Raw genomic sequence first — 14,899 nt, forward strand, 5'->3', positions numbered from 1 at the left:
TCTCTTCCCTCTTCACCCTACCCTGCCTTCTCCCTTAATTCATTCATTCACAAGCATTAGTGTCAACAATGTGCTACAATGTACTATGAGACACAGTAGATGGCAGAACATAGGACATTCCCTTCTCATTGTCATTTAACCGTTTTTAAATGTTAAAAATAAAAGTCATATGTGTTTAGATTTCTCTCTAAATAAAATGAAATTAGTTTTTACTTTTATGCCCTTGGTTCTTGGGGATCAGTGGCCAATAGAAAAACAAATCTTTCCCACCAATGAATCACTCTGTGAATCATAATATAGAGTCCTCTAAGGGTAACAATTCAGTTACACAAGTTTGCTCTAAGATTTGCAAAATACCACTGGGGTAGATGTTATAATTATTACTGTTTCCATTTACCAAGTCAGGAAAATGATTAAGGCTCAGTGGGATTAACTTCCTTATCCAAGGTCAAAAAGCTTATTAGCTGGTGTTCAAACCCAAGTCTTGAGTAAATTCAACACACTCTGCATTGCTACCACTGATGTTCTACAGAACATACAATTTCCATCAGGAAAATACACCATTCAAGTGAGTCTACTATAGCCAGTGATCTTTCACTTATCATCTAAAGACTGACAGTTTCAAAACATATTACTGGCTATAAGTAAATCACACAGAAATACTTACTCTTCTTTAAGTCTTCTTTGGAGTTTGTCTTTGGAGAGTTTCTTTTCTCTTGCATTTTTTATCATATTTTTCCGAAACCGATGAGTCATGTCAATTCTACAGAAATAGAACAGCATTATCTGAAAATTCAACATATTTGTTGCCTTTGGTGTTTGAAATCCAGATTCCACACACTTGCGCTCAATGATTACATGACATTACAATTACACTGTTTATAAAAGATACCTATTTTACCCCATGGAAAGTTAACATTTCAAATACCAACTTATTCATCTAGTGTACAAAGGAATTTCAGTTTCCAGAAATGAACATATATTCTCAACTTACTCTTCTTCATCTTCATCTTCAGTATCCACCCACACTGGCTTCTTTTTGGCAGGAATATCATTTCTTGCTTCATTTTCCACCTCTGAGTCACTGGAGTCTTCATGGATACCATCCTGAAATATAACAAGAATAAACTCAATCAACACTGATGATGTATCATCTTCTGTAAAAGGTAACATAGCATGGCTGATAAAAAGCCAGCCTGTCAGGTCAGGAAAGCAGCTTGGTACAGTGGAAAGAGCACTGGCTATTCAGGCCAGAGGCCTTAGGTTCAAACCTTGCTTGTGATACTCTAACCATGTGATTTTTGGTAAATTGCTTACCTTCCCTAGGCTTCATTTTCCTCATCTGTAAATTTATGATCCAATGATTCTATGGGGTTGATGAACTGGACACATTCTTTTTGTGATGAGCAAGTCACATAACTTCTCAATAGCATAGGAAAGGCTCTAAGATTAAGTTACAGAAGAGTGCACAGGTCTGACCAAGTTGCCCCCTATTTTATAAACTCCAGTGGCTCCCTATTACCTGCAGGAACAAAGTCCTCTGGCTGCCACTTAAAGTCCTTAACGATCTAGGTTCTTCCCATCTCTTTAGTTGGCTTACACTTAGTTACCTTACCTTCCCTGGACTCTCAGTGTCACTGTTCCTCCCAACACCTGCCTTCTTGCTGCTCTTCATACATGACCCTCATCTCCAGACTCTGCCTCTTCACTGGCTGTTCCTCATGCTTGGAATGCTCTTCCTACTCACCTCCACTTCCTGGATTCCTCCTATATTCAGCTACAAGGAGAGCTTTCACACTTTCCCTTCCTGCCTCTTAGTACTTCTTCCTTCCAACATTAACTTCCATTTACTCTGCATACATCTTATACATACATTTACATTAGAATTTGAGTTCAGGGGGCAGCTAGGTGACAGTGGATAAAGTGCCAGCCATGGATTCAGAAGTACCTGAGTTCAAATCTGGCCTCAGACACTTGACACTTACTAGCTGTGTGACCCTGGGCAAGTCACTTAACCCTTACTGCCCTGCCCCCCCAAAAGAATTTGAGATATAGTTATCTCCATCCCAAAGATCATTAAAAAGGGGAAAATGTACATGTACAAAGATATTTATAGCAGCTTTTTTTGTGGTGGCAAGAATTGGAAATTGAGGGGATGCCCATCCATTGGGGAATGGTTGAACAAGTTGTGGTATATAAATGTGATGGAATACTATTGTGCTATAAGAAATGAGCAGGGGGCAGCTAGATGGTGCAGTGGATAGAGCACCGGCCCTGGAGTCAGGAGGACCTGAGTTCAAATCCGGCCTCAGACACTTAACACTTACTAGCTGTGTGACCCTGGGCAAGTCACTTAACCCCAGTTGCCTCACAAAAAAAAAAAAAAAAGAAAAGAGCAGGCAGATTTCAGAAAAACCTAGATTTACATTAACTGATGCTGAGCTCTGAAGTGAGCAGAACCAGAACATTGTACAAAGTAACAATAACATTGTATGATGATCAACTGTGATAGAATTAACTCCTCAGCAATACAATGATCCGGGACCATGCCAAAAGACTTATGATACAAAATGCTTTTCACATCCAGAAAAAAAACTATGGAGGAATCTGAATGTAAATCAAAATATACTCTTTTCACTTTATTTGTTATTTTTTTCTTTCTTGTGGTTTTTTTCCTTTTGTTCTGATTTTTCTTTCACAACATGACTAATATGGAAATAAGCATAATATGACTGAATATACATAACCCATAACTGATTGCTTGCCATCTTGAGGAGGGGGGAGGGAAGGAGGGAGAAAAATCAAGAACTCAAAATCTTACAGAAATGAATGTTGAAAACAATCTTCACATGTAATTGGGGAATAAAATAAAATACTACCAAAAAAAAAAAAAAGAATGAGTTTCATAAAGGTCATGGACTGCTTTTTTGCCTTTGTATCCCCAGCACTTGGCACAGTGCCTGGCACATAATAAGCACTTAATAAATGCATATCCATCCAGTCACTAAGAATTATCTGCCCCTCTCTCCACCCACAACTCCCAGAAAAAAAGCTAGGCAACTGAGATATAAAGACAGATATGACCCTGCTTTCAAGAAACTTATACTCTAATAAGGAAAAGAGAACAGGGACTAGACAGGGATTGGATCTGTCATTTCACCGGTACAGTACAGGTAATCCCTCTGATAAGGATATTCCTTCTAGCAATGTAGGCTGGTGCCTTCTTGGAAACTTCACAGAGCCCCTGGATGTTAAGGGGCTTGCCCAGGAACTTGAACAGAGGTCTTCTTTTCCAGGTTCAAGGCCAGCTCTCTATTTATTACACCATTATGGCCCTCTAAGGGAAGAAAGCTTTGCATACAATAACTATAAAAAAGGGGGAATAAGATAAATAAATGTGGGGGAAAAGGTCCAGGACCCAAATTTCTCTAAAACTATAACTACAATCAAGTTTTCTCCCTCTTTCTACACAATGGGTGATAGAATGCTTTGAGTGCAACCCCTTCTGATGAAATAAAGGAAGGAATGTCAGTGACAGGAAGTTCTATAAGAAAGAGCAGAAAATGAAAAGGCTCAAGAAGATCAGCAGAGGGCCCTGGACAGGAAAAGAAAAATGGGACTGTCGAGGAGAAAAGGTCAGCAAGCAAAAAGAAAAGGGTCATGCAGGAGAACAACAAAAAGTAAGTAAAAACTAAATAAAGTAAGAGACATAGGGCAAAAACTGCCAAGCAAACCAAAGGGAGGGAAAATAAGAGGGCTAAAGAATAAAACATCCCTATATAATAATTCATTCAATAGATGCTTGAGTGCCTTACATCATGCTAGGTGCTTGAAGAGACACAAAGGGGAATAGGACTCCCTGGCCTCAAGGGACTTACAATCTAATAATATTGGAGAATGACCAGATAATTCCTGCTCCACATCCATAACAATACCACTTCTCTAGCCCTGTAACTACTTAGGATATTTCACATCAGAGGCCCATTTCATTCTAAACTTTTTAATTCTCAATTCTTCCCTTAGGAGAAACCTATCATACAAAATACATCAAGAAAACAAGACTTCACTTGCCCTCAATTCCAAGATGTAGGAACATGTAAGGAATCCCCTCACCTCCTCAGGACCCATCTCTTTCAAAGCACAGAACCTTCCAAAGTAATACTTCAACTCCTTTCCTTCCTCAACCACTCCACTACTATCATTCTACTAAGGTCATAAACTAATCATCTTTGCTTCTTTCCACCACATTTCCTATCTAAAATTTCATCAAATCTCACCATTTCTTCGTTGGAAACAAACATCTCATACTGTGCTATTCTCTATTCCCACTGCCACCACTCTATACCAGGCTAGACTACCTCATGCCAGGTTCATTGCAAGTCTCTCCACTGGTTTCCCAGCCATCCTTGCTACCAGTCTCTGCCCTATGATTCTGCAAATCATAGCCAATTGAATCATGCCAATTTCTCCTATTTAAGAGTTTGAAGTAAATCTCCAAACTCCTCTGCCAGGTCTTCATGAAATTCCACCATCTGGCTCCATTTTACCTGTCCACTTATATTTCCTCCTATACCCCCCCCACTACCCTCTGGCTGCAGTCCTCACTGGTCCTACCATATATACCATGGTCTTTCCACCAACCTGCTGTTCCTCCCACCTCCATACCCTGTGCTTCCTTTAAGAAGATACTATGAACCCTCTCCTCCAGAAAACCTTCTAAACCAATGGTTACCAAACATTTTGATCAAACATCCCTAATATTTAAAAAAATTTGCAGTGCATTTCCACTGTTAACTTATTTATAATTTATACACATGTACTACTGTACTATTATGTACCTCACAAAACTTAAGACTAAAAGAGAACTTACATAAGGATGAAATAATATTTGATCACAGTGTTAATAAGAAGCCACTAGAGTTTACTGAGTAGGGGAACGTCACGTTCAGACCCACACTTTAGCATCTGTGTGAAAGATGGATTGGAGAGGGAAAGAAATTTGAGGGAGACCAATTAGGAGGTCACTACAACTGTCTAGGAGGGAAGTGGTAAGAATGAACTAAGATATTAGCTGTTTTGAGTAGAAAAAAACAGATTCAAGAGCTATTGTGGAGATAGCAATAGCAAGATTTAACAACTGACTGGCTATATTGACTGAGGGAATATGAGACATTGAGAAGATGGATGAGGGGGCAGCTAGGTGGCATAGTGGATAAGGCACTGGCCCTGATTTCAGGAGGACCTAAGTTCAAATCCAACCTCAGACACTTGACACTCACTATCTGTGTGACCCTGGACAAGTCACTTAACCCCCAATGCCTTGACAACAACAAAAAAATGCTGGGAAAATCAAAAGAAATAGAGGAATTTGGAAGAAAGATGGATTTGGGGGGAAAGATAATAGATTGTTTTAGACATGTTGAGTTTGAGATGTTAGTGGGACTTCCAGTTCAAAATTTCTAATAAGCAGTTACTGACATGGACTGGCTTTCAGCAAAGAAATTATTGCTGGATAGATCTGGGAATCATCTGCATAAAAATGTTAACTGAACCCACAGGAAAAACTGTATAGAGAGAGAAGAGGATCCAGGACAGAACTTTAGGGGACAACCAAGTTAAAAGGCAATGTATGTATAATAATCCAGCAAAGGGAACTGAAGAGTAACCAGAAAGCTGGAGGGAGAATCAAGAAAGCAGTGTCGGGGCAGCTAGATGTTGCAATGAATAATGCACTGGTCCTGGATTCAGGAGGACCTGAATTAAAATCCAGCCTCAGACACTGTGTGACCCTGGGCTAGTCACTTAACCCTTACTGCCCTGAGCAAAAAAAAGAAAAAGAAAAAGGCAGTGTCATGACAATACAAAAATGACAAAGTATTGAAAAGTGGTTCAATATTAAATCTACTAAACAGTCAAGAAAAATAATTGAGAAAAGAAAATCTGATTTGGCAATTACCACTGAAGAGAACAGTTCCAACTGAGTGAGGAATCAGGGATAAGGAAGAGGTTGAAAAACTGGGAGAGTAGAAGAGTTAAGTTTAGAAGAAAGGTAGTTTTTGGGGGAAAGATAACATAACGGTAAATCATCCATGCCTTTCCATCCTGTGTTACTCTTCCAACAAAAAATGAAAGGGGGGTAAAGGGAGAAATCTAACTGCCCAGTTTCAGCAGCTCATGGGGTCTAGCTTAAGCTAAATTTATATATTCTATGTGTAAAATTATACATTATATAATTACATGTGTATATGGTATATATACACACACACATAAAAATTCCCAATGAAGGAAAGAGGCAGAAAAGGTCAGGGAAGTAGTACAGCTGTGTTGGTGCCAAGCCACTATTCGCTACTAAAGGGAAGCCAGGATTCAACCCATCTTCCCACCCTCTGACTGGCTGATTACCTATCCTTTGGGGTCAAGCCTGGCGCTCCACGGAATAACTCTAGGTCTCCATTTTGAAGGCCACTCATCTAGACTACAAAAGCACACAGATCTCTTTTTCCAAACTCCTATAGCATGTGGAACCTACCACAGTTTATCAAACAAAAACACAGAATATTAGAGCTGGAAAAGCTCTTAAGACATCACCCTAGTCTAACCCTCACATTAGGCAGAGGAGGAAATCTGACTTCCCAGTAGTCAAGTGCTTAACCAAAAGCTATTAAGTTGCAGAATTCACCTGAACAAGCATTTTAAAAGCAACTTTATGTGCTATTCACTGGGGATACAAAAACAAAAAATGAAACAGTGCCACTCCTCAAAGAGTTTAAGTTCTACCTCAGGCAAACAACAGTTATTTTAAGTACACAGAAAATACTTTCTAGCTGGGGCTTGACCCCACGTTTTCTGACTGGCAATCTAGGGCTCTTTCCACTGCACCCTGCTGCTTTCTAGAGGATAATTACTAATCAACAAATATTTATTTATTCACCATTTATTCCTCAAAGAACTTAAGTTCTAATGGAGAAGACAAAACATATACAAATATATGCATAATAACATGGAAAATGAATATAGGGGAATAGGGGCATCTAATTTCCTCTCCTTAATAGAATAAAAGCTCTTTGAGGGCAAGGCTTAAGACCCATGGTTATCTTGCAAGCAGTTTTCACATAATAAACTCCTGTAGAATTTAACTCAATCTCACTATCAATAAACATTTTTTTTTTAGTGAGGCAATTGGGGTTAAGTGACTTGCCCAGGGTCACACAGCTAGCAAGTGTTAAATGTCTGAGGCCGGATTTGAACTCAGGTACTCCTGAATCCAGGGCCGGTGCTTTATCCCCTGTGCCACCTAGCCGCCCCAATAAACATTTATTAAGTGCTTACTGTAACAGGCTCCAGGAATATACAAGGAAAGGCAAAAAACATGGGCCCTGTAGTAGAGGAGTTCAGTCTAAGGAGGAGAGACAACATGTAAACTCCATGTATACAAAATCTATACATTAAAAGTGGGAAGTAATGGGGGGGGGGGGCAGTGCCAGGTATGGCCAACAGCAGGAGACCTAAAGGAAAACACTCCAGGCATAGGGAACAGCCACAGAACAGGTACAAAGTCAGGAAATGGAGTGGCATGTGTAAGGAACAACAAAGTACAGGGACTTTATCAATGGATCCTAGAGTAGATTGGAAGTATAAAAACACTAGAAAAGTAGGAAGGAAGTAATGAAGGATTTTAAATGTCACAGAGGATTTTATGTTTGAACCTAGATATAATAGTGAATCACTGGAGTTTACTGAATAGGGAGATGGGGGCATAAGAATCTAAACCTTATCTTTGGGGAAAATCAATTTAGCAGCTAAGTGGAGAATGGACTGTAGCAGAGATTTGGGAGAGGGAGACCAAGCAGCAAGCTACTGAAATGAGAAGATGAGAGCTTGTGGCAGCTGAGTGATTGTCAAAGAAACATACAAGATTTGATGAGAAGGTGAAAATGACTAGACTTGGCAACAGACTGGATAGACAGGGTAAGATGGAGGAGTTGAGGATGACACCAAGTTTGCTAAACTGGGTGACCAGGAAAACAGTAGTACCTTTGGCAATAATAAAGAAATCTGAAAAAGAGAATTTGGGAAGAAAATTAGTAAGTTCTGTCTTGGGTTTGAAGTGTCTACAGGACATCTGGTTGGAGATATCTCAAAGAAGTCAAAGATGTGAAATTGGAGGTCAGGAAAGGGGTTTGAGCTGGATAAATGGATCTGAGAATATCTTCATAAAGAAGATAATTGAATACAGGGAAGGTAATGAGATCACCAAGTGAAATAGTGTAGAGCAGGGTTTGACAAAGTATGTGCTTGGCACTGTGCTAAAACAGTATCAGGTAGAAAGAGAAACAGGTGACAGAAGTGTAAAACATCTAAAGGAATGAATATCCAGAAGAATGTGATCCAGAAGAAGTTCAAAGCCTTCAGAGTACAAGGATGATTAAGAAAAAGATTAGATTAAGGAATTCAGAGATCATTGGTAACCTTGGAGAGAGCTGTTTCAGCTGAATGATAAAGTCCAAAGCCAGACTTGCTGGAGAAGAGAGAATACAAAGTGGAAGTACGTTATTATAGACTGGTTATAAACGGCTTTCTCAAGTTTAACCAGGACCAGAAAAAGAAATACAGTATAGGTAGCAAAGATGGTCCAAGCAAGTGAGGGTTTTAAAGAGAAGGAAACGTGGTCCTGTATTACACTAATAAGACCGAGGATTAGTGATATCGGGGATAATAGAGGAGGCAGTGTGCAATAGAAGGCAATCCAGGTTGTAGGCAGATGGGGCTGCCTAGTCAAGGGCTATCTTAGAGGGAAAAAAGATGGAGGAGATAATGGGAGCAGACATCTGAGTGATGTGAAATGAGGCAGAGGGGCAATGAGAAAGTTTTCTGCAGGGTGACCAAGATCCTCCACTTCAGAATGGGAGGAGCAGGAGGAAGAGTCACAGGAGGAATGCAAAGGTTTGGAAAGACCATCAAAAGCATTTGTAAAAGGATTCCCTCGCTCAGAAAGCGCTCGGGGGAGATTTTGTAACAAATTCGTAGTGCACCCAGAGTTCAAGGTTTCCTGATTTTCTCCGGCCTCCTTCGGCTGCACGTGTGTGAGAATCGAAGGCAGATGGTGGGAGTGACCCGACGCTTGGACTTGCCAGAGCCATATCTTCGATAGACTAAAAACACAGCGTGAAGTCTGTCATACCCACCAAGGGGTCGAGATGGGGACAGGAGGGGAATGTGACCAGTTCTCGGACATCCTCTCCCTCCCCCAACACATGCCGCCCCGCCCCCAGAGTGGAAGGCCAGCCTCCCCCGGTGCGCTCGCTCACCCCGAGGCTCCGCAGCCGCCCCAGCAGCAGATCCTCCTCGTCTACGGCGTCGTCACCAAACACCAGCTCCTCCAGGCACCGCTCCACCGCCGGTTTATCGGCGCCCAGTGCCAGCCGGTGCAGTTGCTGGAGCCTCTTCTGCTCGTCCGCCAAGGAGCTGGGGCCGGGGCCGCCGTTGGGCCTGGGAGAGATCTTTTTCCGGATCGAGCGGGCTGACTTGGCGACCTCCCGACTCCGACCCCGGCCCCGGCCCAGGCCCCCACCCCGACCCCGGCGCAGGCTCCCGCCCTGGTTCCAGCCCCTACCGCGCTTGGACACCACGCTCCTATCAGGCGGCATGGCTGAACCCGGGACTCTCAAAGAGAGACGAGGACTTCAGTACGCAAGCTCAGCTTAGCCTCTATTTCCGCTGCCGCGGAGGCTGATGGGGTATGCTTGGTCCCTTCGCACGTGACCCAACACTTTCCCTACGTAACCTCCCACTCCCCTCGCGAGCCCCTCCCCACGTGACACTCTCTTAGTAAGACCTCATCCCAGCGGTTGTAGGGGGAACGATGTCGAAATGATTTTGATTGACCCACCCTGCGGATCCCAGGTACAAAAGAAAAAGCCTAACGAAAAAGAAATGGGTAAACGTTTTTTATTGTTCGCATGCCCAACCCTCGACTTGATTTTGTTGCTCGGCCTAACGCCAGCTTAGCGACTCTCCAACCCCCTCCAGGTTGGTAGCGCCGGGAGAGTACGGCGCCTGTCGAGGGTCTAGAGCAGGAAGGGAGGGAGGGCAAGGGGGAAGTGGGCCAATCGGGCCACGGGTCACGGCGCAGGCGCGCTGGGCAGGGAGGGCTATGTTAATGTTGTTGATATCTTGGGGCCACCCGAGTTAAAAGAGGTGGGGGTAAAATCTGGGGTCACCGGAGCCGCGGCGGCGAGTCTGGGTTGAGACGGGAGCCCTCCTTTAGCAGCTGTCCCGGAGAGAGGCGCCGGCCCCCGCCGCGGGGAGGGGGCTCGGCGGGCCTGGGGAGCGCAGCCCGCCTCTGCCCATGAGGCCCTGATGGAAAACACAAAGGATCTGGTGAGAGCGGAACGCGGCGGCGGCTTTGTGTAGAAGTAAACTGGGTTGGGTGGGCGGCGGGTCGCTGCAAACCCCCGACTGGGCCTTGCCACCCCCTTGGCTCCCCCCTGCCTACCCTAGAGGCCGTTAACGGCTCCCCGGAGCCGCCCCCTTCTCCAGGAAGAAGCAGCCCTGGGAAAAGTTTACGTCCGCGGCTGCGCCGGGGGCCGGGGGCGGCCTCGGCCGAGACCGAGCTCTCTGCCCGGCGGCAACCTGAAAGCTATCTCCACTCCCCCCTTTCCCCCACCATCCGGGGCTGCGGAACGGGCCGCACGTGGTGTTGGAAACATATTAAGGGGGCGGGGTGCGGCGTGGGAACCGGGGCTTCTTCCACCTTCCGTATTGCCCAACCGCCCTGGAAGGGTCAGAGGAATGGAGAAAGGGGATGTGGGGTAGACCAGCCTCCTCCCCGGGGCTTGTCAAGCTTTGGGTGTTCACGCGTGTCCTCGTCCCGCCCCCCACTGACCTAGATTGCACTGAGTTGCCTTGAACGAACCTTGGGGGTGGGAGGAGGAGGTGGAAATCAATCAGTTAATAAACATTTGTTAAGAACCTACTATGTGCTAGGTCCTATACTGAGAACCGAGAGGAAAGAAAAGCAAAAGACAATTCCAGTTTTCAAGGAGCTGATAATTAAGGAAGGTAACAGCAAGCAAACAGCTGTGGGCAAACACGATAAATAACAGACTCAATTGGAAATAATCTCAGTGGGAAGGCTCTGGAATTAAGAGAAAGAAAGACACGAAAAGCAGGCAAAGATGGTTAACGGAAAATTTTGCTGGGTCCCTTGCGTTCCAGACTTCTCAAGGGAGAAGGATTTTTGTGTGGGAAATACATAAGCCTCTGGAGTGTACTTAGAATCCTCTTCTGAGGTATTGTCTACCAGATATTACTTCCTCCTCATTTTTCACCCAAAAAACACAAATACTTGTTGCCTGAGTCATTTTTCTTAGTCTCTTTGCTCTCTAAGGAATCCATCCTATTCACAGGTAGGGGAGTGACTGGACAAAAATAAAACTGCCCTCCATAGAAGCCAATCCTCCTTAGAAGAAACTTGCTAATCTGCTTTCTAATGTGGCTCTTCCTAGTTTCTTCACAATAAGAGTAAGAAAACAAATTTTTTAAACCTTCGCTTCCCCTCCCCCCCAACACTTTCTCCCAACATTTTAATATTTGCTAAATGACTTAATGATCTTCACAGCAAGTTAGAACATTTGCAAAAAAAACCTTTAATGTTCTTCGCAGTAAGTTAGGGTATTTGCACAACTGCTTTTAATGATCTTCCAGAAAACAAGGTAGAGTATTTACTATTTCATATATGAATTTGCTCAAAAAAGAGCTCTAATTTGTTGTTTTTCCGCACAAGAACTTTTTCTGACTTAGTGAACGATGCTGTCTCTAAAGTCAAATCATTTCACCCAAAGTAGGGGCAGTAACTGTAGAATGTTTCAGTAGTTTTTCTCTTCCCAATTCAAAAGTGTGGAAGAAATCTGAACACGTACATAAACGTATGGTGTCTGCAAAGTAGACACTGCTATAAAAATCTGGAGGGAATATTGTGTTTTAGCTCCTGTTCCTAGCTCTATAAGGCTAATTTACACATATTTCCCTCACCTCCACCTGCTTCAACCCCAGTTACCACATTTTGCTTTTAAATTTTCCATACTTAGACTGCAACTTTTTCTAATACTTGCTTCAACACTGGATTTTTTTTTTAATCTATCACTTTTTGTACTACCACCTTCTTTAAGAAACATTTCGTGTGTGTGTGTGTGTACGTGTACGTGTACCCATGTTCACAGGCTTCTAGACACTTTGATAAATGATTAACAACTTTAATAATATATATATCTTGGTAAATATCTTATTGCTGGACACATCTATGGAAACTTCTAGTTTGGAATTTTCTGTACCTTAAAATATCCCTAAAGTTTTAGCTAATGTTGAGTTCTAGGGTGTTTTCCTGCTTGCTTTTAAGATCAACTGTGAGAACTTAAGTTAATTGACTTACCAGACAAGAAAAACTGGTTTGATACATATTACAGAAAGTTTTGCTTCACTTGTTTTTCTCTCACAATTTGGTTATATATTGACCGTAGCTTTGGTAAGTATTTATTTGTTTCTGTCCTTCAGTTTCATCTAAAAATTTTACAAGCTTTGGTCTTTATTCCCTTTTTTTTTTTTTTTTTTTTGGTGAGGCAATTGGGGTTAAGTGACTTGCTCAGGGTCACACAGCTAGTAAGTGTTAAAGTGTCTGAGCCTGGATTTGACTTCAGGTCCTCCTGACTCCAGGGCTGGTGCTCTATCCACTGTACCACCTAGCTGCCCTGGTCTTTATTTCTTAATGATTTTAAAAACTACATATCTGTCACATTGGTTTAAAAGCAAATACCAGCTTTAGAGGGAAATAATTCCATGTAATGTAAATATGGAGTTGCCCCAATGAATGAAGGATACAAATAGAAAAAAGCAAGACTGCCCCTGCTCCCAAAGAGCTCACTTTCTAATAGAGGAGACAACATTTAGAGGACACTTCTACTGCAGATCAGTTGGGAAAGCACAGGGATCTTAATAGTATAGTGGCAAAGCAGATGGCAGTGTATCTTTAGCATCATTGCCATTGATAAAAATCATATTAGTGCCAAGAACTTTGATGTTGAAACCATCCTTTGGGGGCCTTTAATAGTTGTGGTTGCTGAGTAGGCAGGGGCTGGAGCACTGGCAGAAGCAATTGCCAAGTCTGTTCCTCACAAAGTGCCCTGGACATAACTGGGAGGTAGGGTTGGGGGAATACCACTGCTATCTCCAGGACTCTTGGGCACAGGATCCTAGTTGGCCTTCACCAGCATGGAAAGGAAAGTACTAGTTCAGGTAGTAGGTGGTTGCTCCCCTGGACAAATGCTTCTGAGCAGAACTGGAAGCAGGAGTGAGAAGAATAATGCAACTATTCCTGGGTCTTGGCAATTGAAAGTCATTGCTCAGGGGCAGCTAGTTGGTGCAGTGGCTAAAGCACTAGCCGTGGATTCAGGAGGACCTGATTTCAAATGTGACCTCAGACACTTGACACTTACTAGCTGTGTGACCCTGGGCAAGTCACTTAACCCTCATTGGCCTGCAAAAAAAAAAAAAAAAAGTCATTGCTCAGTAGAGGAAACAACCAAATTATTATAAGTGGCAGATCACTGTAATTGGAATATTTGTTCCACAGCTTTCTTAACTATAAAACATTTGAGTATTCTTTTGAAATTTGGTGTTTTAATTTAAAATTTAGAGAGCTACTTTTAAAAAATCCAGAAAATTTATATTCATCACAAGGATTAAAGTCTGAAAGTGACACACAACATTAATTTAACTTGTCACTGTAATTGGAAAGCCTTGTGAGAGTAAATGGAAGATAAATACATAAATCCCTCTCTATTTCCCCCACCCTCTTATTCACCAAAAGCACAATTGCAAGAATTACTAATTATCACTTAAATATATGACTGGAATAAACTAAGAATTTCTCTCTTTTTTAATTTAGAAATTTTTGCCTTATTTGCTGGAACCCATAAGAAATGGTGGAATGAAAATCCTTGTACAAGTTTCAGAAAGAAAGTAAAACTCAGTTTGGGTGGGAACAGACTGGTCGGTATAGGAGGAACACTGGTCTAGGAACCAAGAGACCTGGCTTCTGTTCTCAGCTCTGTAGCTGACTGCCTTGAATTGTTTGTAAAAATAAGTGTTGGGCGCAGCTAGGTGGCACAGTGGATAAAGCGCCGGCCCTGGATTCAGGAGGACTTGAGTTCGAATGTGACCTCAGACACTTGACACTAGCTTTGTGACCCTGGGCAAATCACTTAACTCTCATTGCCCCACACAAAAAAAAAAATAAGGGTGTCGGACTAGATGGTCCTTTTGATGTCCCTTTTATCTCCTAAATTCTAAGATTTTGTAGTCTAGCACTGACAAGTTAGTTCTGATTTCACTGTGATCTAAACTTTGCTCTAGAGCAGGGCTTCTTAAACTTTTTCCACTCATGACTCCTTTACACCCAAGAAATTTTTACTTGACCCAGATATACAGGTATATAAAATAGGTATACGTGAACTTTTACTGTTGGCCAAATTTTTCACCAATCCCACATTCAGTGACTCGACCTCATATGGGTTCCTGACCCACAGTTTAAGAAGCTTTGCTCTAGAGTTTGGTAGCTAGAACTCCAAAGTTGGAGTTTAAATTCCATGTTAGATACCAACTAACTAGGTCACCCTGGTCAAGTCACTTAACTTCTCTGAGACTATTTCTTCATCTTTAAAATGGGGATTAAAGTACCACTGACCTCACAGGGTAGGCATGAGGCTCAAAGGAATCCATCTATAGACTTTACAGAACTTAGAGGACTCCATACAATCGAGCTAGGGGTGTTGCTGGGATCTGAGTTAGAAAGACCTCAGGTCATCTAGTCTAGCCCTCACCTGAGCTGGAATCCACTCTATAA

The 14,899-nt window shown here is 42.5% G+C and overlaps 2 protein-coding genes across 2 annotated transcripts in view; one reads left to right on the forward strand and one right to left on the reverse strand.

Annotated features, from left to right (window-relative positions):
• Positions 1-9,701, reverse strand: part of UTP18 (UTP18 small subunit processome component) — a 52,364-nt gene extending 42,663 nt beyond the window's left edge. Inside the window, exons 1-3 of the mRNA XM_044001389.1 lie at positions 9,309-9,701; positions 995-1,107; positions 668-763 (exon numbers count right to left, since the gene is read on the reverse strand). Of these exons, the coding sequence (XP_043857324.1) occupies positions 668-763; positions 995-1,107; positions 9,309-9,647 (548 nt within the window). The 5' untranslated portion in view covers positions 9,648-9,701. The remainder of the gene's footprint in view (positions 1-667; positions 764-994; positions 1,108-9,308) is intronic.
• A 107-nt stretch (positions 9,702-9,808) lies between these two features.
• MBTD1 (mbt domain containing 1) overlaps positions 9,809-14,899 on the forward strand; it is a 76,049-nt gene continuing 70,958 nt past the window's right edge. The window contains 1 exon segment of the mRNA XM_044001391.1: positions 9,809-9,903. Coding sequence (XP_043857326.1) covers positions 9,871-9,903 — 33 coding nt within the window. The 5' untranslated portion in view covers positions 9,809-9,870.

Source organism: Dromiciops gliroides, chromosome 4 (genome assembly GCF_019393635.1).
Source record: "Dromiciops gliroides isolate mDroGli1 chromosome 4, mDroGli1.pri, whole genome shotgun sequence".
In the NCBI taxonomy this organism is placed as follows: Eukaryota; Metazoa; Chordata; class Mammalia; order Microbiotheria; family Microbiotheriidae; genus Dromiciops; species Dromiciops gliroides.